At 41.8% G+C, this 27,366-nt stretch overlaps 3 protein-coding genes across 3 annotated transcripts in view; all 3 read left to right on the top strand.

Annotated features, from left to right (window-relative positions):
* Positions 1 to 4,490, top strand: part of atg2a (autophagy related 2A) — a 28,898-nt gene extending 24,408 nt beyond the window's left edge. The window contains exons 34-42 of the mRNA XM_086303469.1: positions 133 to 234; positions 495 to 579; positions 784 to 946; positions 1,174 to 1,243; positions 1,333 to 1,415; positions 1,522 to 1,643; positions 1,740 to 1,894; positions 2,012 to 2,170; positions 2,399 to 4,490. Coding sequence (XP_086159595.1) covers positions 133 to 234; positions 495 to 579; positions 784 to 946; positions 1,174 to 1,243; positions 1,333 to 1,415; positions 1,522 to 1,643; positions 1,740 to 1,894; positions 2,012 to 2,170; positions 2,399 to 2,635 — 1,176 coding nt within the window. The 3' untranslated portion in view covers positions 2,636 to 4,490. The remainder of the gene's footprint in view (positions 1 to 132; positions 235 to 494; positions 580 to 783; positions 947 to 1,173; positions 1,244 to 1,332; positions 1,416 to 1,521; positions 1,644 to 1,739; positions 1,895 to 2,011; positions 2,171 to 2,398) is intronic.
* An 839-nt stretch (positions 4,491 to 5,329) lies between these two features.
* On the top strand, positions 5,330 to 8,562 carry trmt112 (tRNA methyltransferase activator subunit 11-2). The gene is made up of 4 exons (XM_086262264.1): positions 5,330 to 5,514; positions 7,304 to 7,405; positions 7,938 to 8,030; positions 8,139 to 8,562. The coding sequence occupies exons 1-4, from the start codon at positions 5,440 to 5,442 to the stop codon at positions 8,238 to 8,240; spliced, it is 372 nt and encodes a 123-aa protein (XP_086118390.1). The 5' UTR covers positions 5,330 to 5,439; the 3' UTR covers positions 8,241 to 8,562.
* Positions 8,563 to 11,171: 2,609 nt separating this feature from the next.
* Positions 11,172 to 21,535, top strand: tgfb5 (transforming growth factor, beta 5). Its single transcript, XM_086303457.1, has 7 exons — positions 11,172 to 12,689; positions 14,676 to 14,839; positions 14,985 to 15,117; positions 15,209 to 15,319; positions 16,888 to 17,068; positions 17,448 to 17,601; positions 20,132 to 21,535. Exons 1-7 carry the CDS (start codon positions 12,329 to 12,331, stop codon positions 20,288 to 20,290), a joined length of 1,263 nt encoding a protein of 420 aa, XP_086159583.1. The 5' UTR covers positions 11,172 to 12,328; the 3' UTR covers positions 20,291 to 21,535.
* The last annotated feature ends 5,831 nt before the right edge of the window (positions 21,536 to 27,366 follow it).

The following is a 27,366-nucleotide window of genomic DNA, read 5'->3' as shown; positions in this document are numbered from 1 at the left end:
ACTTGGAGTCAAACCATCCTGATGTTGTAAATCTTTACTTACTTTGTGCACTTTCTATTTAGCTTAGCTTTAATGCAGTTAGGGACACGATGAACAGACTTTGAATGATAGTACCACGTGTCATTTTTGTAGTTGACTGTGAAGGCCCTGCAGGTGTGTCCTGAGTCTGGCCTCGGGGGGCCAGAGTGCTGTCTCCGGGTCAGCCTGCTGCCGCTGAGACTCAACATCGACCAGGTAACTTTTGGGACTGAATACTGAGAGCTGCTCTTGAACCTCGTCCATGAGGTGGTGGCACAAACAAAACAACTCTTACTGCAGAAATTATTTTGAGTACAGGTGTATTAAATCTGTTTGATCATCATAAATGAGCCGTTTCACACTCCACAGATGTTTCTTTGTAGCTCAAAATTCATTCAGTACCATTCATTCTGCTGTTTGTACTGCTCCCATAAAGTCTTCACGTCTTTTCTTATTTTTTTCTGTTTGTTGTGTAGGACGCACTGTTTTTCCTGAAAGACTTTTTTAGTAATCTAGCTTCCTCTGTTAATCCTTACCTGCCTGTGGATCCTGCAGCTGAAGGTGAGCTCTGCCAGGTCTTCTTTCTATCATTCATTTCTTTGATGTCAGATCTGCCGAGCTGATTTTTATGGAGTTGTAGCCTTTTTCTTGTTCATCGTTGTGGCACGATGAATTTTAATTAGCTACAGAGTACATTTAAATGATGACTGAGGTGAATTTTTAGCATGCTAGATTTGTGACCTGTTGTAATTTCTCTGTTTTCAGTGAAGGCAGATTTCTCCCAGAAGGGGTCTGAGGATCTAGAGATGGCTGCTGCTGCAGGTAGTCTTGGACCCGACCTCACAGCTTCTGTGGAAACTACCTACAGTGAGCAGAGTTCCTCTTCTGCCGGCTCCAGCGCCTCCTCTGACCAGCCAATCTACTTCCGGTATGTAGTGACTGAAAAGAGAGTGAGAAATCTAGAGAAACAGAATAAAAAAGAAAGAGCAGAGAATACTGTAAAGACGATGTAAGTTACTAGCTAGGAAACTCCTATGTTACAGATTCCAAAAAAGAAAAATCACCTCTAACAAATTAGCTTAAATAGAGTAACTCAAAGACTAAAAGTTTCAATGATTGATAAAGTTTCCCGCTTCTTGTCTCCACCCTTTTCAGGGAGTTTCGTTTCACATCTGAAGTGCCTATTTGGCTCGACTATCATGGCAAGCATGTCGTCATTGAACAAGTGAGTGGTCATTCAGAGATCCTGTCTACTAAGTCAAACAAAAAGCTGAAGGGTTTAAATGATGCGTTTTCACACTTGTTGTTCCTCAGGGGACGTTTGCAGGGATTCTGATCGGTCTGGCCCAATTAAACTGCTCCGAGCTGAAACTGAAGAGGCTCTGCTGCAGACACGGGTAAAAACAAACGAACCAACAAGCAAACATTTCAGTTATTTTTCAGTAATTTGCCCTAAATTTGCTGTTAGTAGTTTGACTTTCTGAGACTTTCTGCATGTTCCAGTCTCCTCGGGGTCGACAAAGTGATTCAGTACGCCGTCACGGAGTGGCTGACGGACATCAGGAAGAATCAGCTGCCCGGCATCCTGGGAGGTGTCGGACCCATGCACTCAGTCGTCCAGCTGTGTAAGTTGCTTTTGTTTTCTGCAAACATTTTTACAGCTGCTTTCCATTATTGCTTGGATTGTGGTTCATACTTCCTCTCTCCTTCATCCTGTCCAGTCCACGGAGTGAGGGATTTGTTCTGGCTGCCTATAGAGCAGTACAGGAAGGATGGACGCATCATTCGAGGTCTCCAGAGGGGGGCAGCGTCCTTTGGTACCTCCACAGCATCTGCTGCTCTGGAGCTTAGCAACAGGCTGGTGCAGGCTATCCAGGTACTCTGAGTGCAGATCATGACTCTTAGTTACAAAGACGTTAAAAGCCTGAAGGTAAAGCACACACATTCCTAATATGCCAATAACTCTTCTGGTGTCTGTGTACCTCTGTGACAGGCTACAGCAGAGACCGTGTACGACATCTTGTCTCCAACACCTCCTCTGAATCGCTACGCCATCACCGAGGGCCGGGCCATCTCTAGTCGACCTCGAAGAGTCGCCCAGCCTGCAGACCTTAGGGAAGGAGTGGCCAAGGCCTACGACACCGTCAGAGAGGTACGTGCCCAAATAGACGCTCTTAAAATGTAGAAAGAGTTCGTGGGTTAGAGGCCAGGGTTAACCAGGGCTGAGGATGAAAAGAAAATATCTGCAGCTACATCTATGTTGGTAGAAGAGGTTAACTATATGTTAAAAGGCCTTGTAGAAACTTCCACATGCAAGAATGCAAAGGGGGTTGAAACCCTAAATTTTTAGACTAAACTGTCTGCTCTCTTTGCTCTCCAGGGAGTGATTGACACGGCCCAACAGTTGTGCGATGTAGCATCCCGCGGCCACGAACAGAAAGGTCTCCCCGGAGCCGTGGGCGGCGTCCTGCGGCAGATCCCGCCCACTGTAGTCCGACCTTTAATAGTGGCCTCTGAAGCCACCTCCAATCTGCTGGGTGGCATGAGAAACCAGATCAAACCGGACGCCCGGAAAGAAGATTTCCTCAAGTGGCGCACAGAGGACGGCCAAGAATGAGGACAGCTTTTTGTGTCTGTGTGTGAGGGGAAGTGTGTGTGCGTACGTGTATACGAGAGTATGAGATTATGATCTGGGAAAGTCTATTCTGTGGGAATCCATGGGTTGTGTGAGTAGCTGCATGTGTGTTGTGTCTAAAAAGAGTCAGCGTGTGCTCCAATGCAAAAAAGAGAAAAGGAAAGAAGAAGAAATTTAAAAAAAAATGACTAACTACTGCTGCAGTTCCTGACGCACAGTGTTTAATGTTGCTCCCACATACATAGACGTGCAAGACTTCATTTTTCTGTTCGGCATTCGCTCGTTTTCCCGCTCTCTGTAACACACTAGTGTTTTTCTTCTTAACGTCAGTGCAAACATATCGCCGTCACTTTCTGCCGGCTTCATTTTCAGTGTGACCCGGGCAGAGGGGGCAGGTAAGATTATCACGCTCTGTGTTTCTTCACTCATTTGTGTGCTCTGAACTGTGATGCTTGAAGCTGTTTGTAATTTGAAGCAGCGATTTCAAGCACGAGTTGCACGGAGCGCTGAGAAGGGATGTTTATAACTGAGAGCAGTTTCACTTTAATGAGCTTTCTGCAGATGAGTGGGGGGTACCTGTCTTTGGAGGGGGGTTGCCATGTGTTAGTTTTGCTCTCTTTGTGCTCATAATGGAAACTGAAAATATTTTGATCAAGTGTCCTTTGCTTAACACCCTTGCAGATGGTACAAAGCTGTGTGATTGGTTTAGCTGTGACTCCCACTATGCACCCGCTACCCTCAGTGCTGTTATTCGTGCCATAAACCTTACAGTGTCCTTTTTAACTAGTTTGTGTTGCCTTCCTCGGATCTGTACCTCATCCCCTACTCAAAGCTCAGCACATACAGTGGCATACCTGACTGAACAGAAACAACGGGTCACATGAAGTCTCTAAATTTTGTAGCATATTGGATTCTGCTCGAGCTTCACGAAGATGAACGTTTTTCCAAGCTGACGTCACTGCAGCTCTCCTGTTAAATGTCAGATCCTTGGATCTCAATTAGCCCACTATGTCCTCAGAAGTCCTCTGCCCACATCTTTAGTTGCCTTTCTGCATTGATTTTGTAATTGTCTCTTCTTCTTAGTTTTTTTTTAATATTATTATTATTATTTTGTTAAAGCATAAGTATTGTCATATTTGTTTTCAGAGTAAGAGTAAGGAGGTATGTGAATCTGGTGAAAATGGAGGATAGAAAAATTAGGGTTAAAAATGTTTTACATTTTCTTTTTTTGTTTGTTTTTAATCAGTGTGAGGGACGCGTGTCCCTGTCTCTGTGTGTGTGTGTGTGTGTGTGTGTGTCTGTCTGTCTGTGAATGTGTGAGGATGAGAAAATGTGTTTGCGCGCATGATGCACGTCTGTGAAGGTGACAGGTTGATGCTTGTTACACCTCTTGCGTGTAATTACTATTTACTATATCATAAACTGTATGAATGATCTGTATAATACAAAGATGAGGATTATACAAAATTAATAGAAAAATTAAAAAAATTTGAGTATAAAAACCGAACAGCTGTCTGCCTTTATTTATTGTATTTTTAATTATTATGATTCTTATTATTGTTATTATTATTTATTTATTGTATCTATTGGTAATTTAAGCAGTGTTGTTGCTGTACAGTTTGTATACTGTGGCATTTCAGGAACTTACTTGTAATTACTTGCATCCAAAATGATGACCGGTATTGTATCTTCACTTGTTTAAAAAAGTTAAGACTGAAAGTAACTCAATCGTGAGCTGGTGCAGTAATAAAACCTGTAAGTATGTACTGGTGCATCAATAATTATATTGCACATCCTGAGTATTGATAATATTTTTATAAAATATACTGAGAATAGTGTATTTACATATATTTATTTACTTTTTTAACTTTTTAATCTCTTTTATTACTTCTTTCTCTGATAATTGTTGTGCATGTTGCGTGAGGTAACGGCTATTACAAAAAAAAATCACACTTTTTAATTTTTACACTAAATACATAATAATGGGTGATTCTATATTTGGAGGAAAATTTAGACTTCAGAAATTACAAAAGAACAAAAGACAGAGAAACTTTATAATTTTCTACTATGTGTTTAAGAAAAACACACAAACGGTTTGAAACTTTGTGGAAGTGGAAGTAGACCAAAGGTCACCATGTGTAGACCTTCTACCCATGGTGTTCATGTCTCTTCCTCTTGGTCATCTCTCTGCTTTGTCTCCTCCTGTCCCGGGCTAAATGGGTGTTACCGAAATCTACAAAATAAAGGATATATAAATTTCGCTGCCAAAAACGGATTTTCCAGAAACTTGCAGTGCAAAATTACTGTTATGCAATATATATGTATATATATTAAAATACGTTAATATTATGTAAACACGTTAAACTGGTTGGATCATTACAACAAACATGGAAAAAAAGAAAAAAGAAAAGAAAAGGTGGATTTATAACTTACTTTGTAATTTGACCTGCAGTTTGTTACTGCAGAAGTAGGAACAAGAGAAAAAAAACAAAAAAGAGGGGTGTTCAGAAGCTACTTTATATATTACATATTTTGGAAACATTTTTGTGCAATTTATACGACAAATATTTGTTTTAGTATTTTTGTGGTACGGAAAATGTGCCTTTATAAAAAAAATTACCCCTAATAATAAATTAAAAGACACTAGGAATCAACGGAAGCTTTGGGAATCTTTTATGCGACGTACCGCCGTCACTTCCGGTGCACATGTAAACTCCGCAGCGTGGTTTACGTGTAGCTGTCAGAGTGTTTGCAGTTTTCTGGCTTTTTAGCGCCTGTTTGTAAACATGAAGCTCCTCACGCACAACATGTTGACGTCTCACGTGAAAGGGGTCACCAAGGGATACCCACTGCTCATCAAGGTAACCGCGAACACCTGGACAGAAGCTAATTCTAAAACACCAGAGCTCACCGAGCTTATCGCGACACACGTTTCTGCTAACGCCGAATTCTAGTGTTTAGGGTTGATTTATGCAGCAGCAGTTAACAGTTCGCTTTTTACTGTAAGGCTAAGACCTGAAGGATTAGAGAGAAACCCAAACAATCAGCTGTTTCCCTCTGAGCTGCATTTGGCAACAGTGGGAAGGAAGAACTCCCTTTTAGTTGGGAGATCCAGGCTCAGGGAAGAGAAGCCATCTGTTGTTTCTCTGCGGTTTTTATGGCTCATATCTTTGCTATTTTGGTAAATAGGCTCTAATCAACATAATTTATGAAGGGGACATATATAAAATAAAGAAATGTCTTATTAAAAAAAGACATTTTTAATGTCAGACTCAGGGAGCGCTTTTACCTCGATAAGAATATGGAAAAGTAACTTGATAGGCTTGCTAAGGCTTGATATTGTTATAAGTCAAAAATTAAGAACAGTTTAATTACCAACACGAATCCAGGAAGAGTTAGCAGGGTCAGGAGTAAGAGGAGAGTAATAAAGGGAGAGTACAGAGAGACGAGGACAAAACCCACACTATCAGAGAGAGAAAACAAAACTTAATGGCATCAATTAGTGGGATAAAATGTGTGTAGAGTGGAAATAATCTGAGCCTATTGCAGCATAACCTGATCCAGCTCCAGCTATAATCTTCATGATGATGAGAGGTTTGAAGCCCTAATCGTAAAGGTAGTCAGTATAGTGCTGAAGGCTCTGCCGTTTTTTCTTCTGCAAACTCCAGGAACCGGAAGTCAGCCTGCGCTCTGAGAGCCAGGTGCTGGCATGGGATGAAATGGCACTATAAGATCACTACTGGGTCTTCTACAGTCAGAAGTATTGGCACGAAATGAAGTCTGTTATTTAAGTTTTTATAGTTGATACTGCAGCTTCATCACCACACATCCAGACTCAATGAGTTTCTTTTGCAGAGCCTTCGTACTTTTACATCAGCTGATCTGAGATCAGTTACAGGTACATACATACACAAATTTTATTTTGTTCACACGAGTTTACACTTAATTGGCGTTAAGCCTTTGTAAGCCTACGCAGGTTTTATGTTTTTATCTTTATATATAAAATGAAATGTGCTGTACAAATAAAATTGCCATTACACGCTGTAACAGTTGCTGAATCACTGAAATGCACTTTACACTGAGCATTTTATCACGTTGTCTGATTTCTGCTTATGTGAATCGTGTGTGACTGTATCTACATTTTTATGCAGCAGATGGCAGGGCAGCACTCCTAATGTCACTAACCTCTGCTTCAGTGACAATAAAGCTTAATTCCAATTTTATTCTTGTGAAATCCAGTGTAAGATTTTAAGTAGTAACGATTAATTAAAAATATTCTTTTCCTGGTACACACGACAGAGTGGTTGATAGTTACTGCTGCTGTTTCCCCCATAAACATCTTTTATTTTTATTTCTTTCTTTTCATATACAGTTAAATGTAAAAAAGCACAACAGAAATTTGGATATTATCTCAGGGGAATGTTGAAGATGGTCACATTGTACATCAGCTGTGTAACATTTCATTGAAAACAAGTATATAATTGCGGCAAACATTAAAATGTTTCTCATCTATAATTATTAATGGGTTGCATTTAAACCCAAACCAAATATGCACATCTGGTCTTGTGTGACATCACACGTGCGTGTTTTGAATGAGTGTTAATAAAATGTTACTGAACATTTTAAACTCGTGCGTTCTCTGTTGTGCAGGCCACTGAGGTGAAGGTGAACGAGGTGGAGTTTAACCCTCAGTTTGTCAGCCGGATGATCCCCAAACTGGAGTGGGGCGCTCTGGTCCAGGCAGCGGAGGAGGTGAGTCAGACATCACCGACTTTCATTGTTGATGCTAAACTGGCTGTAGTGGGGTGCGAGTGTGAACGAATGAATGTTTAATGGACTGGTTACCTGTTCAGGTTGTGTCCTGCCCCTCACTCTGTTTGTTGGGATGGGCTCCAGTGAACCTGAGCTGGATGAGTGGTTAAGAAAATGATTCAAAGTGGCATAAAAAGAAAAGGAGAACTAATATTCAGTGAGCACCCTTTGCCTTAAAAGTAGCATCAGTGCTCGGCACGCTTGCTTCTTAAGATGAATAATAAGGGAGGTTGTTTTGAGTGTGTGTGGATTTCTTCTCCCTCTTCATGTGACCACAGGCTGAATAAGGTTATTTTTTATGACTCTGGCTTTTATGTATGAGGTTGTTGTCAACCTGGCGATACTGCATCAATCTAATTGATCCATAAAGCGTCACAGGACTTTGTGTTTATAAAAAATGCTCCACAGTAAACTTTCACTGGGGTGCATGTTGTAACGTAAACACCCGATGCAATCCTTTTTCTCTCTGCAGCTGGGTCATCGGCAGGACCTGCCAGGCGAGCTGGTGCAGGACTACGAGAAAAACGAAGACTTCCTGAAGAAAGTGCACCGAGTGCTGTTAGAGGTAAATGGCTCCAAGATGCCAATTTAAAATTTTTAAGAGCGCGGTAATGTGTGCGGAATTTGCACTATGGTGCCACCTAGTGGTGACTTCTTGTCTGTTGCGTTGTAGGTGGAGGTGATAGAGGGCTGTCTGCAGTGCCCTGAATCAGGACGGGAGTTCCCGATCTCCAAAGGAATCCCCAACATGCTGCTGAATGAAGACGAGGTGTAGATGGCACCGCGGCGGTTCCCATTCACCTTCTCACCCCTAAACTGTGTTTCTGACTCTGGACTGCGTGCATTCAGAGACAGGCTGGACTCTGGCCAGAGTTGGAAAACGGGCCACTGGTTTGGTTGTAGTTGTGGCATCTGAACAGCCGATTCTGCCAGTGGAGAAGATTTGACGATTAACAGATGGAAACGTTCCCTGAGAGTAACCCCCAGTGCTTTTATTTGTATTTATTTTTGTAACTGTTTTGACTCCTTTCTTGTTTTTACTTGTCTTTTCTTTTTTCTTTTCCTTTTTCAATAAAACTGTCCAGATTTTCATGACAGCCAGAGTCATTAGTGGGAAATATGGATTCAGTTATATGCTAAAATATAACCCTGAGAGGCTGGCTCTGAACCCCATCCTGCCTTCTGCTAAGGGCCAGATGACGTGGCAGTGGCTTGTCTATATTTGGCTTTGAGGAAAAAGAGGCAGAAATGGCAGGCAGGCAGGCTGGAGGTTGTTTTTGAGGAAGTCTTTCTATTTTTTTTTTTTTTTTTTTTTGTCCTTGAAGCCACATATTACAGCTCTCATGCACGCACGCACACACACAGAGTCAGACACAGACAGAGAAAACACCCCACCTGGGCATGCTCCTCTGATCTGAGATGGTCCGTGATATGTCTGATCTTTGTAAGATCGCTGACAGGAGGATTTGAGCGCCGTGTTGACTAATTGGGCGTCTTTCATCGTCTTCTTTCTGATGTGAAGCGGCAAGCAGTCAAGTTAGAGCAGGAGCCTGTTTGTTCGAAGGCGCTGTTATCATTTTTAGAAACACTGCCAGGACAGACGACGAAGGGGGAGGTTGCCCTGACCAGAAGCCTAAAGGCAGCCTGAGTCTCTCCTACCTTTCCCTTCTACTTACAGCAATTACAGGCCTCCACCCGCAACTATAATAACGGTATAATGGGATGGCAGCAGAGCAGCAATAAAAGCCACCCCTGACAGATTAATAGTCCTCTCTGAGTTAGGAGCTGTAATTAACAATAAGACCGAAGAGGAACAGAGAGAAATGTAAGGCGCTAGATTGAAAGCTTAAAGAGATAAAGATTTTTTTTAAAGCGGGGGATCGACTGCCTTTGGAGTGATTTAATAAAATTCGGAGTAAGCCTCTAAAGTCTGCATGAACAAGTCAAAGCCTGAAATCACACCTAGCCTAAAGCTGCATTTTGAAATCAGCATTTTCATGTTGCATAAATATTTAAAAGAGGTTTCACATTTTGGGAAATGGGCCTTTTAGCAGAAATCGATACCACTCTCATCTGGCTCTACTGGCAGGTGACAAATGGCCATCAACAGGAGCGCTGAAACTCTTAAATTTACAGTTTTTATTGTTGGATTAGTGATTGTCGGGATCTGTGGGTTTCTAGAGACGTAGCTTGAGAGTACTGAAGTGGTTGATCACCGCTTTTCTAATCTAAACTTTGCATTTCCCTTTTAGTATTTTTGATACTGCTGTACGCAGGGCTTCTTGACTTTACTGCATTTTCACAGGTTTTTAGGAATAATTGATTGAAGGCGTCAGAGCCCAGTGATGTTTCACTCTGTGGGAGTCACAGATGTAATACTGACATTTAGCTCCTTGCATGCACTCACGTCTTTAGGTACACCTGTTCAGCTGTTTGTTAATGCAAATAGTTATTTAGTGAATCACAGAAATACAATTCATTTAATATGAAAGAATGAGGAAGAAAGGTGATTTAAGTGGCTTTGAACATGGCTTGGTTTTAGGGCTGGTCTGAGTATTTCAGAAACTTTGGATCTGCTGGGATTTTCTCCAAACAAACAACCACCTCCAGAGTTTACACAGAATGATCTTAAAAAGAGAAAATATCCAATGAGCAGTAGTTCTGTGGGTGAGAACACCTTGTTGATGTCAGAAGAATATAGCCATACTCCTTCGAGCTGACAGAAAGGCAACAAAAACCCAAATAACTACTCATTACAACCCAGGTATGCAAGGGAGCATCTATAAACAGAAAAATTAAACTATGAATAAAATGAGTTCAAAAAAATTGGACAATGGAAGATGGAGAAAAACGTTTGCTCTGATAGGTCTCATTTCTGCTGCAACCTTTGGATGAAAGGGTCAGACTTTGTTGGAGACGATGTGAAAGCATGGATCCATCCTGCTGTGTATCAACAGTTTAGGCTGCTGCTGCTGGTGTAATAGTGTTGAGGGTATTCTATTGACACACTTTGGGCACTTTGAATGTTATGTAGACATTACAGCATACCTGAGTATTGTTTCTGACCATGTCCATCTGTTTACAACCCATCTTCTGATGGCTGCTTCCAGAAGGATCACAAACTGTTTTCTTGACGACTTCTCTGTACTCAAATTCCCTCCCCGGTCACCAGATCTCAATCCAACACAGCACTTTTGGGATGTCCTGGAACAGGATTCATATTATGGATGTGCAACTGACAAATCAACAGCAACTGTGTGATGCTGTCACGTCAACATGGACCAAAATCTCTGAATAAGGTTTCCGGCACCTTGTTGAATCTTTGCCCCGAAGAATTAAGGCAGCTCTGCAGACAAAAGGTGGTCTAGCATGGTACTAACACCGTGTATCTAACAAAGTGGCAGGTGTACACTATAAACATGTATAATTTGGCTATTTTACACATATTAAGCAAAGGTAATGTAAAGATTTAGTTCCTCAAATGCCGAGCTACTCCTCTGGAGCGGTTTAGTTGCGGGGAGAGGGTGGTGAATTTTTGTGGAGAAAATAATTGCAAAATGTGCAGCTATGTGTGTGTGCCTCCTCTGGAGGGAGGAAGATGGTTTTTACCTACATAATAATACACTGCATTCACTCTGGTGGCATCCCGCCCCACCATCACCACCACCACCATCCCTCCCTCCCTTCCAGCCTCCTTCTCTCTCTGTCTCAGTCTCAGAGTTTCTCACAGAGGATCTGCAGAATAATGGAGTAACATCCTGCAGCAGGTCTGTGTGTCTTCAGCAGAGCTTTCAGCCCAGCGTTCACCAGGCTGGAGCTCATTTAATTTGGGATCTGCAGGTCACTGTAAAGTTTCCTCTCTTTTTTTTTAAACTCACAGCACAAGGACTTCTTTCTTATGTTTTCTGCGTCATGTATTTTTACGTCGTCTGACTTTTTCCGTGTTTAGATGTTTATATGAGGGGTTTAACAGGCCCACCGTGTTTTTTCCAACATAAATCACATTTTTTTCTACGTTTCAGTACAGCCCGCTCACTGTTTACCTATAACGGGGAATGGGAGGACCTCACTAGGTTTTCCAAGTTGTAGCTAGATTCTCTGGAAGCGGATATGGGACAGTCTTTTGCTCCACACATGGGTGTTTCGGGGGTGAAGGCACGGGAGCTCTGTTGCTTTCGGTAAACTGCTCCGCTCAGGTTGTTGTTTGAAGGATTTGCGACATGGGCTGAGCTCTTGTGACGACTCTGTTCTCCTGAAAGCTGTTCGCGTATCCGAGGATGGACGGCGGAAAACGGAGATAACGTTTTAACTTTCCGGACAGACTTTCGTTAAAAAACGCCACTTATACACGAAGAGAGAGCGCGCACGGCGGCAAGGGACACCAGAGCTCTCCGAGCGCACCAGACTGGACCTGAAGAGTCACGAGAAATTTCCAATCACTTCATTTTTACATTTTTACAGTGTTTTGTTGCAGTTTTATATTTTTCTTTTTAAATTAAAACAGCCGTTTATTCTTAGATGCAGTAAGTTAAATGTAGATTTTAAAGAATAAATAATGCGTCCTTGTGTGTTTGGTGCTTGGCGCATCTATGAAAATGTTATAAAACTACAAAATCAGAAGTGTGAAATCAGCAGATGCGGTTTTCCTTTTTTACATGACGCGGTTTTGACCAAATTAACACATTAGAGCTGGATTTTTCAAAATAGTTTATTGATCTAAGTTAGAAAGGCTCGGTTTTCACCCTCAGTCTCGCAGTTTAAATCATTTTACGCACACGTTTCTGCGCGCTTGGCTTGGAGACGCAGCTTGTTGGTCAGAGCCCACTGCGCTGAATTATCTCCGTCCTCGCACCTCCCCGGACAATGTGGCTTCCCCGTCTCGCGCTGGTGCTGCTGCTCCGGTTCTCCGGTGTATTCCTGGTGGAGGGCTTCAACACCTGCCAGTCCATCAACCTGGACGCGCAGAAGTCTCGACGCATCGAGGCGGTGCGCGGTCAGATCCTCAGCAAGCTCCGCATCCGCAGCCCTCCAGATGACGACGACGACGTGCCACCACCGAGCTCGGTGCCCCCGGAGGTCTTGCTGCTGTACAACAGCACGCGGGAGCTGCTGAAGGAGCGCGCGCGCCAGGCCGAGTCCGCGTGCGAGCGCGAAAGCAGCGAGGAGGACTACTACGCCAAAGAGGTGCAGAGGATCGACATGCTGCCCCCCCGCACCGACACAAGTGAGTCCTGACAGGGGTTCTCAATGTGTGGCCCGGGGTCCCCAGTGGTCACTTTAGAAGAATGAAAGTATGTACTAGTTTGAAACGTCTGAATATCCAATCCCATCCGGGTAAAACAAACACAGAGGCCTCTATTCGCTGTTGTTGAGCATTAATTATGTAATTGAATCTCAGTGAATTACAGCGAAAAAGTAACAATGTTGCCATGTTTTATTTTCTTTTTTTTAAACTCTTAAATAGCAAATCAGGTGCATGTTTTCCCCTCATGAGAGATTTATTTGAACCTCCTCAGGTCCTGCATCCTGAACAGACTGAACAGTCCCTCCACCCATATCATAGCAGCAGTGACTGATAATTATCTAAGTTAAAAAACAAAACGATTTTCTGACTGCTGATGGATTAGTAGTTCTTGAATATTGTATCTGATTTTGTGAGTCTGTCTTTGATTAACCTGTTTGGTTTAATAGTTCAGTCTCCTAACTAAGCTTTATAAACTACCTGCTTTTATCAACTTTAACTACGTATATAGCAGGTTCTCTGTGCACCATTTATTATCAGTTTATATAAATATTTGTAATAAATTCTAACACAAAAAGAGCTGAAAGCAGCAAGTGTGACATTTTTAATTAATATATATATTTTGGCAACTACTGTAACCCATAGTGCTGTGCAAAAGTCCTGAGCCACCCTTCAGTTCCTTATATTTTACCGTACTTGGGGAAAAAAAGTATTTATTCTAATGTGCTTGAAAATCAATATTTGGTATGACTACTTTATTCTTAACTCTTTTCGTCAAGCTTTCTTTTTATTTATTTAAGCAGTCTTCAGGTAAGCTTCTCAGGGCTCCTTGAAAGACATTTGAAGATCGTGTTTGGATGTCTTTTGCTCCGTTGTCTGTTGGGATGATCCCACGCTGCTTCAATTATGCTGAGGTCTGATCTGGATCCATCACTCCATGAGACCTGTTGCCACTGAATTTCAGTCCAGTTCTTTCATAATTTTGTACAACTCAGCCTTTTTTCCATGTTTCCCTTCCTTTAAATCACTTCCTGACAGCCACCCTTCCACTGAGACTATTTCTAATCAGTCTACAGTGAACAGCAGATGGATCAACCGAAGGTCCAGGTCCGTTTCTCAGGTCCTACGTCAGGCTGGATTTTTTCCTGTCCTGCAGACAGATTGTAGACCTGCTGTCTTTTGTCTTCCACTTGTCCAATTTCCTCAGTTTTTCAAGGACACGCTGCACAGCTTGCCGAGATAGGCCAACTAATAGCTCTTTGGAAAAGCATCTTGTTGTTGCGAAAATGCTATTTTATGCCTGTTAAACTGTGTTATGTTTTATAAATTTAAACGATGTATTTTTGTGTCAGGTTGGTAGTAACAAAGTAACATTTATATTTCTTGATAAATACAACAGAATAACTACTCTGTAGTCTGCTGTAAACCACATGCTTAGTAGGGGGACCTAAAAGGAGAAGCGTTAGTAGTAGTAGTCAGTAAGAAGTTTCTGGCTGTTTTAAATCGTAGCTACTGCTGTGAGACACTGTACTACTGCACATCCCATCTTCTAAAAACTAAAAACTACCCCAGATGTGCCCCTCAGTAATGCACTCTGCTTTCCTGCCCCATCAGAGCACTTTCATGGAGTCGATCCACCAGCTGTGGAAAGAAAACTCGGTGTGTTGATGGATCTTATTTGGAAGATTTGAAGATTAATGGTGCTGCTGATATTACATGGTGCATAATTGTATAACTGTCTAGGTGTTTGGGGATGTTTCACACAGGAAACCCATGAGCACAACAATCAGCCATATATTAAACATAAGCCCGACACATTTAGCCTCTTTACCAAAACCTATAATTACGTCCGAGACAATCAGTCCCACAGTGCAGTTTTAACCCATAGTATAAATACAGCATTGTGTGAAGGCACGAGATGTTGTTGGAGCATTAGTCATCCACAGTGCTTTGTTTTGCTCCCTCAAGATGCGGTGCAGCCAACAGCACCCAGCCCCCACTACAGAGTCGTCCACTTTGACGTCAGCGGAGTCGACCTGACTAACAGCACTCTGGTCAAGGCTGAGTTCAGGATCTTCAGAGCCCCCAACCCACAGGCTCGGGCCTCGGAGCAGAGAGTGGAGCTCTATCAGGTATATCCATTATTCTCAGTGAGCGACAGTCTGATTTGATCTTAAAGTCAGAAGATTGTTATTTATAATTCAACCCAACACAGAAACATCTCTTATGTATCGATGAAATGGGGATCTAGCTCCTTCTGTGTGTTTGTTGTCTCAGCTGCTAAAGCCGGATGAAGACAGCACATCCACTCAGCGTTACATCGACTCGCGCACTGTTCAGCCAAAAGCAAAAGGAGCCTGGATCTCTACGGAGGTCACAGAGACTGTAAAGGACTGGGTGTCAGAGCCAGGTGAGCTTCAGCACCAGCGAGTCGTTACCAGCTTGCACTGCGATCCATACATCAGTGTTTGCACTTCTCTTTCCCTTCTTCCCTCCCATAGAGAATAATCTTGGCCTGAAGCTGGGCGTCCACTGTCCCTGCTGCACCTTCGTCCCATCCACCAACAACATCGTTCCCAACAAGAGCGAGGAGCTGGAGGCCCTGTTTGCTGGTCTGTTGCAGTCTTTTATGATAGAAAGACTTTATAATCATGCATTTATGTGCACTGCAGATGCCGCTAAAAGCACTCTAGTCCAGGAACTGACCCAGTGATGGGACCCAGTGATGATGATGATGCTCCTTATTCTGTCATATAAATTGTTAAAAAGGTAGATGCAGACGTAGTCCATGTGAGACTACATTTTAGGCTTCAGTCTAATTTAAATGTTTCAGTTTTGCTACTTATGCCTCTGAGTGACGTCAATGAGACATGCTGTCCCTGATATGGTCCTCTGAGCCACACAGAAGCCCCACCCACCCCTGTTCAACTGTTTCTGAGGGGCAGCGAATCAGGAGGAGGAGAAGAGCCAAAATGGCTTGTTTCATTTGTTTGCTTCATTTTGTTACTGATTATGTCCTTAAAATCAGCACAATCAGCCTCTTTGCGCAGATGCTCGTTTTTAGATGGCTGTTTGGGATTCATTGTTAGTTGTACTGCAGCTACGTGAGATTGTTTTTTTCGCAAGAACAACTAAGCAAGACAGCCAGCGTGCCAGCAAGACTTAAGAAACTTCAGTTGTGTCTTGGCAGTCTTTTGAGTTGCGAAATGCAAAGTTCACAGATTTGGAAGAGTTGAAGATTTATGAGCGCAGCAAAAAAAACAAGATTAAAAAAAAATCCAGCAGGTCACAAAAAAGTGAACATAAATAACAAAAATGATTTATGAATCACTCACACACTATCTTACAGGAATAATGGAAAAACTGTTCCTCCACACAGTGATACTACTGAATACCAGACTGTCTGTGTTGCTTCATTTAGGCCCCCAAATTATGGCGCTTTCCTCAGGGCTTACTCTCAACTGAGCCAAGTCAGGTTTTTGCACACGTGGGGGAAAAGAAATTCAACTTGCGATACTGATGTAAGACAAGCAGGGGCTTGTTTTGAGCGCTCTGGCTCCTGTAGCTCAGAAAGAGTGAAGCAAAAAAAACGATCCATGAAGTCAGACAAAGAGTCAGACCATCGTTTCTGCTGTAGGAAACATCTGGTTTACATATTACTTCTGTCATATTTGTTCAATGACATTCAAAATGTGCACAAGAACATTACTTCTGCTGCCTTCTTAGAAAAACAGAGTCTTTAGAGGGTAAGAATCAAAGAGGTGACGGCACCTTTCACGGACAGATTCAGTAGTTATTGCTGCGTATGAAAAAACACTTTTTCTGGCACTCACACCGGGGCTGGCTGACTAACTTTAAAAACATCATGCACACAATCTTCTGCATTTTTAACAGTGCATTTACTTGGAATTTAAATATATTTGGATTGAAAAGATATGCTTAAAAAAAGTGTGAACTAAATGCCTCGGCCTGGCAGAAAGACAGCGTGGAGTTTTGGGAGGGGCAGCAGTCGCTGCTGCAAAATGAAAGCATTTCCCATGCTTAGAGTATTGCACAAACCATAGGAATTAAATCACATTAGCTTTGAAACAAAGCGACGTCCGCCCACAGACTCTGGTGGAAGACAGAAAGTTTTAGTTTTTCATCCTAAAAAAATAAAATAAAATTCCTCCTTCTGTAGGCGTGGATGATGAGCGGCTCCGTCAGATGAGGAAGCCTGGTCAGGTGAAAGGACAGGCAGACTTCAGCACCAAGACGCCGCACCTCATCCTCACCCTGCTGCCCAGCGACAGAGTGGATAACCCGGCCAGGAAGAACCGCAAGAAGAGGGCGGCCGCCATCGACACCTCAACCTGCTCCCGGTAGGCCGCCGACCAGCCGCTCGTGTGGTGGTTTAGTGCGACTGACTGACAGCGCTGACACTCCTCCAAGATTTGTAGTTTTGTAATTCTGAAATCTAGTTGTGGGGAGCACTCGGTTTCATTTTGTTTTTTTCCTCGTGACCCACTTTGCAGACAATTGCGCGGCAAAACTAACAGCGCTGACCCTGTGTTTAGACTGCAGGCCAGCGGGCATGCAGCGTTTTATTTAGACTACCTCACGCTGCAGGGGAAAACTCTGGCAGCCCTGCATAGTTATTACCATGTGATGGTTGGTTCTTCGATGGTGACCTGTGGTAATTTTCCCATGACACTGAAGAGAAGGGTGGGAGCTGAACTACATATTGTGTGTGTGTCTCAGTGGCTCGGACCAGGGCTGCTGCCTGCGCTCGCTCTACATCGACTTCAGGCGTGACCTCAACTGGAAGTGGATCCACGAGCCAAAAGGTTACAAAGCCAACTTCTGTGCCGGCAACTGTCCTTACCTCTGGAGCGCCAACAACCACTACAACATGGTGAGCCTCAGGGGTCAAAAGGTCACCTGGCTACTAACCAAATCTGTTTAATCTTTGTTGTTCTTTCTTATAAATTTTGCCATAAAGACTTTTAATAATCAATAATTGTGGTTAGTTAACAGCTGTCATTTGACATGTTTTGCTTTTGCTAAGAAAAAATGTATTTATGTCCGTTAAATTATGAATAATAATTGGATAATAAGATCAGTATATGTGCAGGTAATCTCTGTGAACCAAAATATAGGGGATACTCCTAATATACAGCTATGGATGTAAGCACAGAAGCCCCACCCACCTGCAGTTTAAAGCTTCTGTTTGCAAGGGACAGCCAATCAGAAGAAAGCTGGGTTAAAGTGGTGGTTCTCAAACTGTGGGACAGGCCACACCCGGGGGCACAGAGCCACTGCAGGTGGGATTGTTATTTTCAACTCGCATTTTTATTTATTGTTAATGATTAATGAAAAACAATGTGGGTGTGTGGAGTGAAGTTAAAGAGGCGCATGCCAGGAAAAGTTTGAGAACCACTGGCCTAAAGGGAGAACAGCAAAAACAGCTGGGAGCGGCTGCACCGAGGCCCAGCATGAGGTAAATAAGGATTATTTTGAAGTGGGAATCATGCAAAGCTACACTAGTGCATAGTAGCTGGAATTAAACTTAATCTGTGCCCTTAATAGAACAGAATTGGTATAGGCAGTTTTTGGGCTTGTTACTAATTAGCCGAGTCCATGTGTGGATACCTCGATATTAGCAGCTTCCCATATCTCATGAGATCCTAGTTCAGACTAATAACTTGGATTACCTTCTCCAGTAGGACAAATGTGTTCTTTTTTTCAACATATATTTCTTTCCAATTTGGAGATTCATGACCTTTAGTGCTGAATATTTTGAATGGAAACAGTGACAGACTTCTCGCTGCTGAGACACGGCCAAATTATATAAACAGAAAACATCTGTGATTGTCAGAAAAATCTGAGCAGCTCCTCCTCAGCCCGTCTGCTAAAACACTCTGGTTTGGACCGAACTCCAATCAACGCTCGGCTTGACGTTAACGTACAGAAAGTCTGAAATGCAGGCGACATTTTCCCGTAAGTGAGCCCTGAGCGCGCTGTTTGCGGCAGCTAAACACCACTGGTTAACCCCAGCATCATAAATGGGCTGACACCTCACAGAAGCCTGTTAAAGAGCACATAGGTTTATGCAACCCAGCTGGCCCGTCTCACTCAGCGAAGGGCTTGGCCTGTAGCCTCACTGACTCTCACCTTTCTTGTACTTCACTTTAATATAGATGTGTAGAATTTCACATTTATTTTAACTTAAGTTTGCAGCAATTACACATTTTGCTGCTGTCAAAATGTGGCTTTAGTTTAAGGCAGTTTGGCTGCTTTTGCTGTGCATGTATTTTGGAGAAACTGACAGGATGTACTTAAAGAAGTCAAAATTGATTTGATTGCTATAGATTTACTTAGAGCTCCCCCACATAAAATGCACAGAAAGCTACATTTTAACGTCTGAATATGAAGATTTAAAGCTAAAAAACGGACCTGGTAGGAATTAAACTTGAAAAGTTGGATAAGTGAGGGAAATGTAGAGACTCTGGAAAACAACCATTAAAAGTTATTTTTAAACTGGAATAAAACAGGAAGTTTTGAATTATCTTGATTTAGTTTTATACGTGCTGTTTATATCATTTTTACCAGTAAACAGAATCAGTCAACCTTTTGTTATGTTTAGCTAAACTAACCAGATGCTGATATTAGGAGTGCCATTGAACCTCTCATCTAACTCTAAATAAGCAAATTTCCCAAAATGTCAAACTAACATTTCAGATTTGCCAACACATTTTTAAAAAGTACCAAAATAATCATGCAAAATGACGACAGACTGCATTTAAAAGATAGAGGTAGCCACTGGGACATTTGAAGCTTTGGGTTTAGCATGATGGCCACCACAATCTTTAACCCGAGTGTTAGTCGCTTATGCCAGCAAACATCATTTAAGTGCATTCAAAGACTGTATGGGTGCACTCAGACACAGATACTAGAGAGATGCTAATTGGCGCTAAAAAAATAATAGTGTTGTAGAATTTTACTCCCTAAAACTGGAGCACAAACTTATTACTCTTATTAGACTCATATTATTTGTCAGTTATTTGCATTAAAAATGCTCCAAAAGGCACCAACAAGTTAGCAGAGGTAAGGCTAAGTAGGCACTAACTGGTCACTCAGACCTGGAACTGCAATCCTTAATACAATGAAACAGGTCAGTTATGAAAAAAAATCATGTCCACGCAGATGTTAAAAAAGGTAAATTATTTAAAGAGACCTAAACAGCTTGAGAGTCTGTGGGGATTGGCTCGTTTGTGGCCATTAGATGGACTGCCGTTTCTGGCACTTACCACATTGGCTTCATTTTTCAGCCCTGCTTAAACTTGGGCTGAACTTCACACTTTTCAGCATGTTCATTCATCACTCGCAGCACTAAACTTTGGATAAATCGCTCTAACATCTGCTCATTTCTGTTCCCGGGTCAGATTCTGCCCCTCTACAACAAGCTGAACCCCGAGGCCTCCGCCACACCCTGCTGCGTTCCTCAGGACCTGGAGCCCCTCACTATCATGTACTTCATAGGCCGCACACCGCGTGTTGAGCAGCTCTCCAACATGGTTGTGAAATCCTGCAAGTGCCGCTGAGGGAGGCAGACGGACTGATTTCAGGACCAAAGCTACAAACTGCTTCTCTCAGGGGGGGACACACTGATCCTCTGTTCATTAAGCTTCGCACCTCAGACTCATGAGATGTTATTTTTTTAATGCTACATGACTCCAGTATCAGGATTTTGCTTCCAAACTTCTGCTCTTCACGCTCTGGAACTTTCTGTTTGACTGGAACACTGTAAATACGGCAACTCAGCTCTATTAAACCCGTACTTTGATATTAAAATGAAATGGGGGTTGCTGTGCGCCTGCTGCATGAAAAGGATTCTTTTTATCAGGAGTTTGATTCCCCCTCTGTCGTTCTCCTGCGGCCGCGGGCAGCGGGGGCAAAGCTGACGTGTTTGCTTTAGGTTTGAAAGTGTTGATGAGAGGGAGGCGGTGTGGAAAGGTTTGCAGGCTGACTGAGATCTTTAGGCGAAGGAGGCCGGGAACAGATAGAAAAGAGAGAGAGGAGCTGTGTCCAGGCAGAGGCACCCGCCAGCTCTCTGCGGTCCCGGGCTGAAATCTGCCTGCCGTAAACAGGATGTGAAAGATTTCCAGACACCGACCCGACCACTCACGGAACGCCAGATTTAAACGCTCCCCTGTTGCGCTCTCTCTCTCTCCCTCTCTCTCTGGTGCTCAAAGTTCTGGGATTTGTGGTGGGAGGAGAGAGGGAGAAAAGAGAGGCTTTGAAAATGAGACGTGGGATGATAGGGCTGTATTTGGAAAAGCTGCAAGTTTGGAAGGTGGTATTTTGCAGCCTTAGCAAATTTGTAACTATTCGGGTCTGGCTCAAACATTTCATAATCGCACTCTCATGCTCCTCTGCTGAATGTGCCTTCATTATCTTTATGTAAAAAGCTGTTGACTCATTGCTGAGGTTGTATTTTGTCATACCTATGTTTATCATCGCTCAGAGTCTCTCACTCTCTCTCTACAGCCGAGTATTCACGTTGACCACTTTTGATAGAATGTCTAAAAGCTGAAAATAAAATAAAATAAAAAAAACATCCCCAGGGCTCATTTTAAATATAGACTCTCTGGTATGCCGGTGGTTTGTGTGTGAGAGCGAGACAGACAGCGACTGGGCGCGTGTGTGTGTGCACGTCTGCACTGTTTGTGTGTGAATGTAGCTAGTGAGGTCATGCGTGATAGCACAGAAGTCATTCCTGAGGTTTTATTGTGAATTTTATTGTGATTGTGTCTGAAAACAACAACAAAAAAGCTCCATCTGCAGCAGATCTTCTCTCTGTGACTTTTCTTAAATGTATGCATGCATGTGTTTTGAAAACCTGCTTGACAGTAAAGTTTTAGCTGAATAGGAAGCAGTCCAGTCCCAGTAGGTATGAGGCTGTGACAACAACATCAGTTATAGAAGTATTAAGCGGGCCAGTGGTTTTTATACTCTCACTGGTGTTACTCCACAGGAAATATCGCCTGCAATAAAATCGTGTAACTGGATACTTCAAACAATATTCTGGTCAACACTTTGAGGATGTGCTGTTGTAAAAAACAAAAGAAAGAAAAAAAGTATACACGACAGCTTATAGATATCTGAATGTTTCACTTCAGGTGGATTAAATGAAACTTCTCTCCCCAGGTTGGCTTAAGTGCTTTTTCTTCGACGCTTTATTCAACGAATCCATTTATTTACTTCAAAGTTTACACATTGTGCTCATTCCCAGCTTTACACTTTTACTAGAGTAGCTTTGCATAAGTCTCAGTTAACAATAATCCATATTTATTTGACACTGGGTCTAACTTTATTTTGCATGAAACAAGCTGTTTTAAGACAGCTGTCTTCTGATTGGCTGTCCCTCATGAATAGAGGGTTTAAACAGGAAAGGGGTGGGGCTTCTGTGCCTACAGCAGTGAACTGTCCCTTCTATCACAGTGACATCACGCAGAGTCAAAATGAGAAAAAAAATGTCTGGAACTTGGTTTTTAGTGCAGTGTGAAGCTGGGCTTTTAGCTCACAGCGATTACTTGCACATAGATATATGGACAGAAGCACTGAGCCACCGACACATTACACCTACACGAGCTGCTCGGCCGTGGAAATCAATGCCAAGAAACTTCCGGTGCACAATTTTTTTGTGCCAGTGATAATGTCAGAGGAGGTTTGGAGCTCTGCAGTTATTGAGTCAGCAAAACGTTGGTGGTTCAGCATTTGCTGACCCCGGTCTGGATCTTTGCGTGGTCTGTAACTTCATAGCTGAACTGCTGTGGTTTCGAAACGTTTCCAGTTTGCAGTAACACCGCTTACGGTTGATCATGGAAAATGCTGGAGGGAAGAAATTTCACAAACTTGACTCGTTTTAGAGGTGGCATCCAATTACAGCACCACGCTGGAATTCAGTGACCTCTTTAGAGCGACCAATTTCCCCCTGAATGTTAATAAAGGCAGACTGCGTATCTATGTGCTGGATTTTGTACACGTAAACTCAAAGATTAAGAGGTGTGGCCCACTATTTTTATTCATATAGTCTACTCTGACCTCACTGTTTTAAACTCTGGATGTGAGCATCCAGCACTTTAACCGTGTAAATGACAAATAATAAGGAGATATAAGGAGTATAAGCATAACAGGTCCCCTTAAATTTTCTTAAAACAGCAAAGTGAGCTGTTTTCAGAGTCTTTTGAGTGAACTGTAAGAATTAGAGGTGGGTGGATCGATCCAAATATCGATAGTAACGATACCAACACTGGTTCTGGTATTGAAACGATACTAGCATGACTGTAACAATACTTTGCTTCTTTCAAGTTTAGTATGTAGCCCACTGAACTGTGTTAGTTATTTTACATCCCAGGTCTCCAAAAACCCAGTTTCAAAACACATGAAAAGCTGGTGTGTTGTGTTAACTAATTATTGTGGAAAGTAACAATCACAGTGATATAGCACTGATTAAAATGTGTTCAGAATTTGCAAATTGAGAATTCATCTCATAAGTCATGGCACACTACTCTCCCCCAATAAACTGCCTGAATAACTTAAAATTATTGGTACTGATATCTGCAATTCTGGCCCTGTATTTATTTGGTATTGGACTGATACCAAAATTTGTGATGTGGCACAGGACTACTGTGAATGAGGGGAAGTGTGAATGTTGAATGTTTTTGTTGAAATGTCCAGGCAAGTATATACATGTTTAATGTCAAGATCTATGTGTTTAAACAGCATCAATTAACACACAACGTCAGGTTTTTTATTTCTATATGATAACTCTTTATAATTAAACAATAAGAACAAGTATTCTGATATCCTGTAAATATTTTGAAGTTATAATTAACTTTTTAACTTTAACTTTTTGTACAAAGTATCAGATCAGTATCGTCGATGCCACAATGAATTTTACTTGGTATCGGTTTGGAAAGGAAATCAATGGTATCACACATCAAGAGTATGAATGTGACCGTTTTGTATAACGTGAAATCTACTTTAAATTCCCCTAAAACACCCGGGCTAACCCTTGTTTCTTGTTCCTGAACAGAACGGTTTCTGTCATATTTCAGGCCGTTTCCAGAACAAAATGACTAGGTGTGCATCAAAAGTTAGTGAAAACCCAGAGCCTGTTCTAATAGTCGCCAAACCTCATCTTTATTGATATATAGTGAGGTATATTTGTACGCATCATTAAGAGTACAGAGGAGGTCGTCAGGTGGCATCTTCATGACATTTGGGTGGTGAGCGATAACCCTCTAAAGCCTGACCTGTGAAATAATTGCCAGAAAATTCTAATTTTTTAACTGTCTGATTAAAAATTAAATATTAACTTACATATATATCATTTGTATAATATTTGCTACTTTTTGTGTAATTAAAGATTTATTGTGCTATTTAATTTGTTTCTATTCAGGGGGGAATAACACTGATGATACAGACATCTGAAAAACTTACTAAATCTCATCAAATATGACATACTTGGTGTTATAGGGTTAAAAGTAAGAGGCTCAATGCCACAATGAAAAAAAAAACATAAAAAATGGTGAAGTTTCCTAATAATTAATTCCCCAGCAGCAGTCCTTGTAATGATTTGCTAATTTGCTCTCTTCACAGTATAAAGAAAAATAAAATGAAATCATTCTTATTAGAATTTATTAGAATATATTTTTGAGCAAAAATAAATTAAAAAGTCTGTTTTTTTTTTTGTATGGGTTTAAATGTTAGGCATTAATAGCATTGACAGCACTAATGCTTTTTCCTTTAATCTGTGTATTCATCCATGTGTTTATTAGCCTACATATAGGCTATATTTATAATTTGTGTCATTACTCCCACACAACTCTCTGGCTCAGTAGGCTGTTTATTTGTCTAGAGGCTGGAAGTCTGTTTAATCAGATTAAAAAAAATAACCAACTGAAGTTGGCTTTTTTATTTACACTTTATAAATATAGATATATAGTGTAAGAAATGAATTATCGCACAGTCAAAGGCCCTTGATTCATCCAGTTTCTCAAAAGCAAGCATCTAAAACCCAAAACTGCCTGCATGGCTGGATGCTGCTGCACGGAGCTGTTTTTGGTGAACTGATCCTTTAATGTCCTTTAATGCAGTGTGGTTTAAATCCCAGCTGTGAAAGTAGCTTAAAGAGATACAAACTGTTCTAGAGGATTACAATAAAATTGTTTTTCTGAGCAGCAGTGAGAAACAGCTTCGCTGTGTGTGTGTGTGTGTGTGTGTGTGTGTGTGTTGGGGTGTCAGTCCTCGAGCTGTGGTGAGCCTCCCTCCCCCCTGAGTAAACTAGCCCCAGCATCTGTTAGTCTTTTCCACTTAACTACCCCTTGCTAAATCCAACCTGTACTTATCCCACGGTAGAGCGCCTTGCTCCGTCTCACATTGAGTCCCTCTGTCCTTGAGAAGGACGTCTGTTGTGGATGTCGACCCCTGCCCACACACACCCACGCACACGCGCACACACACACACACACACACACACACACACACACACACACACACACACACACACACACACCCTGCCTCTGACTTATAGAAAAAGAGTGTGAGTGCAGCACACCCCTACATTCATATATTCTGCTATTTTTGCCTCCGTGCAGCAAAATATGCCATGATTAATGGTTCTGCCTCTGGAAACGCTCGCTCACCCTCCGCGTGGTGACCAAAAAGTAAGAGAGCCTGTTAAAAAAGTAATTCATTCACACAAGCACCTTATGGTCTGAGCTCACATGACAGGTCTGGACGAGACTTTAGATTGAAGTCATTCCTATTTATTCCTGCCAGTTAAATTAAAACGCAGCTCTCGGGGCAACAGGGCACCATAAACACAAAATATAGAGTTATACAAGCAGCAGAGCGGCAACGAGACACAGGAGTAAACAGAAGATACCGATCTGTGGCCTCGGCGTTATTGAAGCCATATTCGTCGAGCAGTCAAACTTGGAGAGCAGAGCTGTACTTGAGGCCCTGCTGGGACAAAACAGCTGTAAGGCCAAACCCACAGAGGCCTGGATGTTCTGGTTTTTAACAGACGAGGGCGTCGTTTCTGTGCTTTCTTTCAATAACTGCACAGCAGGGTGGCTCAGTTCGACTTTCAGTCTGTCTGGTGTTGACTGTGGGAGTCATATTTATTACAACAGTGGGCCACATTTTATAAAACAGAAGAAAAGATTTAGTAGCTATTTTTTCCCCTTGTAAGTAATCACTAAATCTACAGCTTTCACAACACTTTATCACCCTTGGATTAAAACAAATCCTCAACTAATACAAAGACTTACAATTAAAAAGTATTTAGTCTAAAACTAGGCTTAGGCTAAGACTAATTTTTAAAAACAGGGTTAAATCACATACGAAAATACAGCCTTTTACAGGCTTTTAGCTGTGTGTTTTTTGTTTTTTTTTTAAATGTAGTTGAAATTTATTTTTCAAGTATTTATATGCAAAAGTTGATCTTTAAAAAAAAAATGTTATCTTTCCTGTGGGTTTTGTTTTTTAAAAAGATGTTTGAAGATGTGATGCCCATCCTTCCACTGATACCATTTCTGATGAGGCTTCAGTGACCAGTAGATGGATCAACTGAAGGTCCAGCTACACCTTGCTTGTCCTGTGCCAGTTTTTTTGTTTGTTTTTGTTTCTTAAGAATATGGCGTTCAGATACCGTTTATCGGCTGTAGATAGAAAAATCTTTTTTCTTTCCTCAAAGATAAACTGCTGAGATATATTTTGGAATCACCTTGCTGGTGTAACAATCCCATCTTACGCCTGTCGAATTGTGTTATCTTTGGCATTTCTAATAAACTCAGCTGGAGGCATGGGAAGAAAGTATGTTAATAGCAGCCTGTCAGAAAAACACCAAGTACCTTAAAAAACAATTATTCTCTGAAAATGGTCAGGCCCTTGGAAGCAAAATATAAAGAAAAAAGGGATAGTTCAAGGCTTTTGCACAATGCTGTGCATAATTAATGTTTAGTTATGTACATATTTAGCATAAAGCCCAATAATATCCTTGCTGTCCACCTTCATTTTATTGTACAAAAAGAAAAAGTAATAAATAATTTAAAAAAGCATCCGTCCTCACTCAGGACTCATAATGACATTACTGCTGATGGCTCATAGTCAGCGCACCACTATGAGCCATCTACTTCCAGCTTTCTGTCAACAAGTGACAGAATATGTAGGAGCCTGAATTTGAGTGTAGACTCTGTCCGTTACTTATTTTGGCACTGGTGGAGGGCAAAATGCCACGATAGCCTCGTGTAGTAGTTCCTGCTTCTGAGTAAGCAGGAAGAGGCAATTTATCCCACATTCACCCAAAGCTGAGTTCATTCAGGACTTTCAGGTCAGGTCATTTCACATCTGCTGCTGCACAGTGCGCCAACTGTGTGCCCGTCTTATTCTGTCTGCAACGTGTGCTGAATATAATATAATGAACCTTTAGAGATTTACAGACAAGAAATTAACATATATTATGTAAGCGAATGAGAGCGCAGTCCATATGTAATGCAGTGTTTAAAAAACACAGTCCTTCGTAAATTAAATTGGACGCTCATATTGATCATGACCAAAGTTTAAAATAATGAGGTCAGTGTATTTACTGTAGAACTAACTCTGTAAA

The sequence above is a fragment of the Aulonocara sp. 'chitande type north' Nkhata Bay genome, linkage group LG2 (genome assembly GCF_057382095.1).
Source record: "Aulonocara sp. 'chitande type north' Nkhata Bay isolate Kocher_YH1m ecotype deep benthic linkage group LG2, A_spYH_male_GT1.1, whole genome shotgun sequence".
Classification (NCBI taxonomy): Eukaryota; Metazoa; Chordata; class Actinopteri; order Cichliformes; family Cichlidae; genus Aulonocara; species Aulonocara sp. 'chitande type north' Nkhata Bay.
Note: the sequence above shows the minus strand (reverse complement) of the source record. Positions and strands in the feature narration are given on the sequence as shown.

Coding starts and splice junctions, on each gene's coding strand:
- trmt112 (XM_086262264.1), top strand. CDS start 5,440: ATGAAGCTCCTCACGCACAACATGTTGACGTCTCACGTGAAAGGGGTC. Junction 7,406..7,937: donor TGGTCCAGGCAGCGGAGGAG/GTGAGTCAGACA, acceptor TTCTCTCTGCAG/CTGGGTCATCGGCAGGACCT. Junction 8,031..8,138: donor TGCACCGAGTGCTGTTAGAG/GTAAATGGCTCC, acceptor GTTGCGTTGTAG/GTGGAGGTGATAGAGGGCTG.
- tgfb5 (XM_086303457.1), top strand. CDS start 12,329: ATGTGGCTTCCCCGTCTCGCGCTGGTGCTGCTGCTCCGGTTCTCCGGT. Junction 12,690..14,675: donor GCCCCCCCGCACCGACACAA/GTGAGTCCTGAC, acceptor TGCTCCCTCAAG/ATGCGGTGCAGCCAACAGCA. Junction 15,118..15,208: donor GGACTGGGTGTCAGAGCCAG/GTGAGCTTCAGC, acceptor TCCCTCCCATAG/AGAATAATCTTGGCCTGAAG.